This window comes from Emiliania huxleyi (genome assembly GCF_000372725.1).
Source record: "Emiliania huxleyi CCMP1516 unplaced genomic scaffold EMIHUscaffold_6290, whole genome shotgun sequence".
Classification (NCBI taxonomy): Eukaryota; Haptophyta; order Isochrysidales; family Noelaerhabdaceae; genus Emiliania; species Emiliania huxleyi.
This window is the reverse complement of record NW_005197279.1, coordinates 1-1,468: the sequence shown is the minus strand read 5'-3', so window position 1 is coordinate 1,468 and position 1,468 is coordinate 1. Positions and strand designations below refer to the sequence as shown.

The following is a 1,468-nucleotide window of genomic DNA, read 5'->3' as shown; positions in this document are numbered from 1 at the left end:
GCGGAGAGTGAGAGGCACGAGGAGCGATCGAGTAATTGAAGAGAGCGCGTGAGGTCAACCGACTCACGCACCCAGCGCGGCAAAGTCCGGTGGCTGGTCCTTATACGGGTTGCGAGGGTGCATGAGGCGCGCAGAGCGCTGCGCCAGGTGCGTGCCGTGCGGGGCGGCCTGCGGCATTGAAAGGTGAAGAAAGAAATACCGAAGTTTCGACTCTTTTGGAAGGTTGCAGCGAGAATCGGCGAGGGACTGGACCAAGGGTTAGGGTGGGCGACGGCTAGCTCCACACTCCTCTCCTTAAAATCCCTGTGTGTTGGCGGCGTGCCGTCGTCCTCCCATCCCTCCGTTGGCGTGTCTGTTTTCTTTCTTTCTTTCCATTTGTAGTTTTCTTTCTTTCTTCTAGGCCATCGCCAAACGCTCTCTCCAAACGCCCCAACGCCATCGGCGTCGCTCGTTCGATCTCCGACAAGGAAGTCATCCGCGGGACTCCCCAAATTTGCGTCCTCTGACACGTCCAGGATACTGCGTCCATGACATCCAGCTTGAGGAATTCTGCTCGAAGCAGCTGCTCGAAGAAGTATGCTGACTGGCGGAGAGTCTCCCTCCTCTTCGCTCGAGTCGAAGGACGTCGTCGCCGATGGAGTCCTTGTCACCATTGCCCCCCGCGTCTCCGAGGAGACCGCAGTGATTGCGTCAAACCAGGACCAGCGGAAGCATGGCGGTGCCTCAACGCTCCTTGGGCGCACCGGTCCTGGTGTGAGAATAGTTCGGATCATTTTGCTCGCGGCGGGACTGGTCGCTCTCGCCCTCGCGCTCTGGAAGACCGCAGCCGTTGCTCCGTCGTTAATTCAGGGCAACGGGCTGCCACTCGGACTCGCCCAAACCGGAGCTTACTTCATCGCCTACTTGTGTGAAGCCGTCCTCATTGTTGCGGTGACCCCATTCGTGGCGGCGAAGGAGGCTGTGGGGTTTGCTGCTGTCAAGCTCTGGCAGGTGGCAACCGCTTACTTCTCATTCGCTTGGGATGTCATCGCCGCAGTCTTCTCATTCGCTTGGGATCTCATCGCCGCAGTCTTCACCCTCCTTTCGGACGCCGCCGCCACAGTCTTCTCCTTCACTGAAGAATTTATCCTCGTCCCCATGGCCCACTTCCTCCAGCCAGGCGCACAGATTGTCCGGGACAAGGCGGTGACGGTCGCGGAGACTGTCAAGGACGTGGCTGTCTGGCCGTACGAGAACGTCGTGCAGCCTGCCGGAGAGGCGGTTGTAGGCTGCGTGCAGGACGTGTTTTCCTGGTCGTACCAGCGTGTCTTGCAGCCCATCGGACATGCGATTGGCGCCACCGCGACATTCGTGATGGATGCCGTCATTGCCCCGTCACTCAATGCCTTGGCGTGGGCCGTCGCGAAAATGTGGCAAGGATTGTTTTGGATCGGCGACGCGATCCTCGAGGGCATCTCCCGCATTGTGG

At 59.5% G+C, this 1,468-nt stretch overlaps 1 protein-coding gene across 1 annotated transcript; it reads left to right on the top strand.

Moving 5' to 3' along the window:
* Positions 1 to 576: 576 nt before the first annotated feature.
* Positions 577 to 1,464, top strand: EMIHUDRAFT_124701 (hypothetical protein; the record flags this gene model as incomplete). The annotated part of the gene is made up of 1 exon (XM_005763569.1): positions 577 to 1,464. A coding segment is annotated over one exon (888 nt), but the record flags the coding sequence as incomplete, so codon positions are not given.
* Between the last annotated feature and the right edge of the window lie 4 nt (positions 1,465 to 1,468).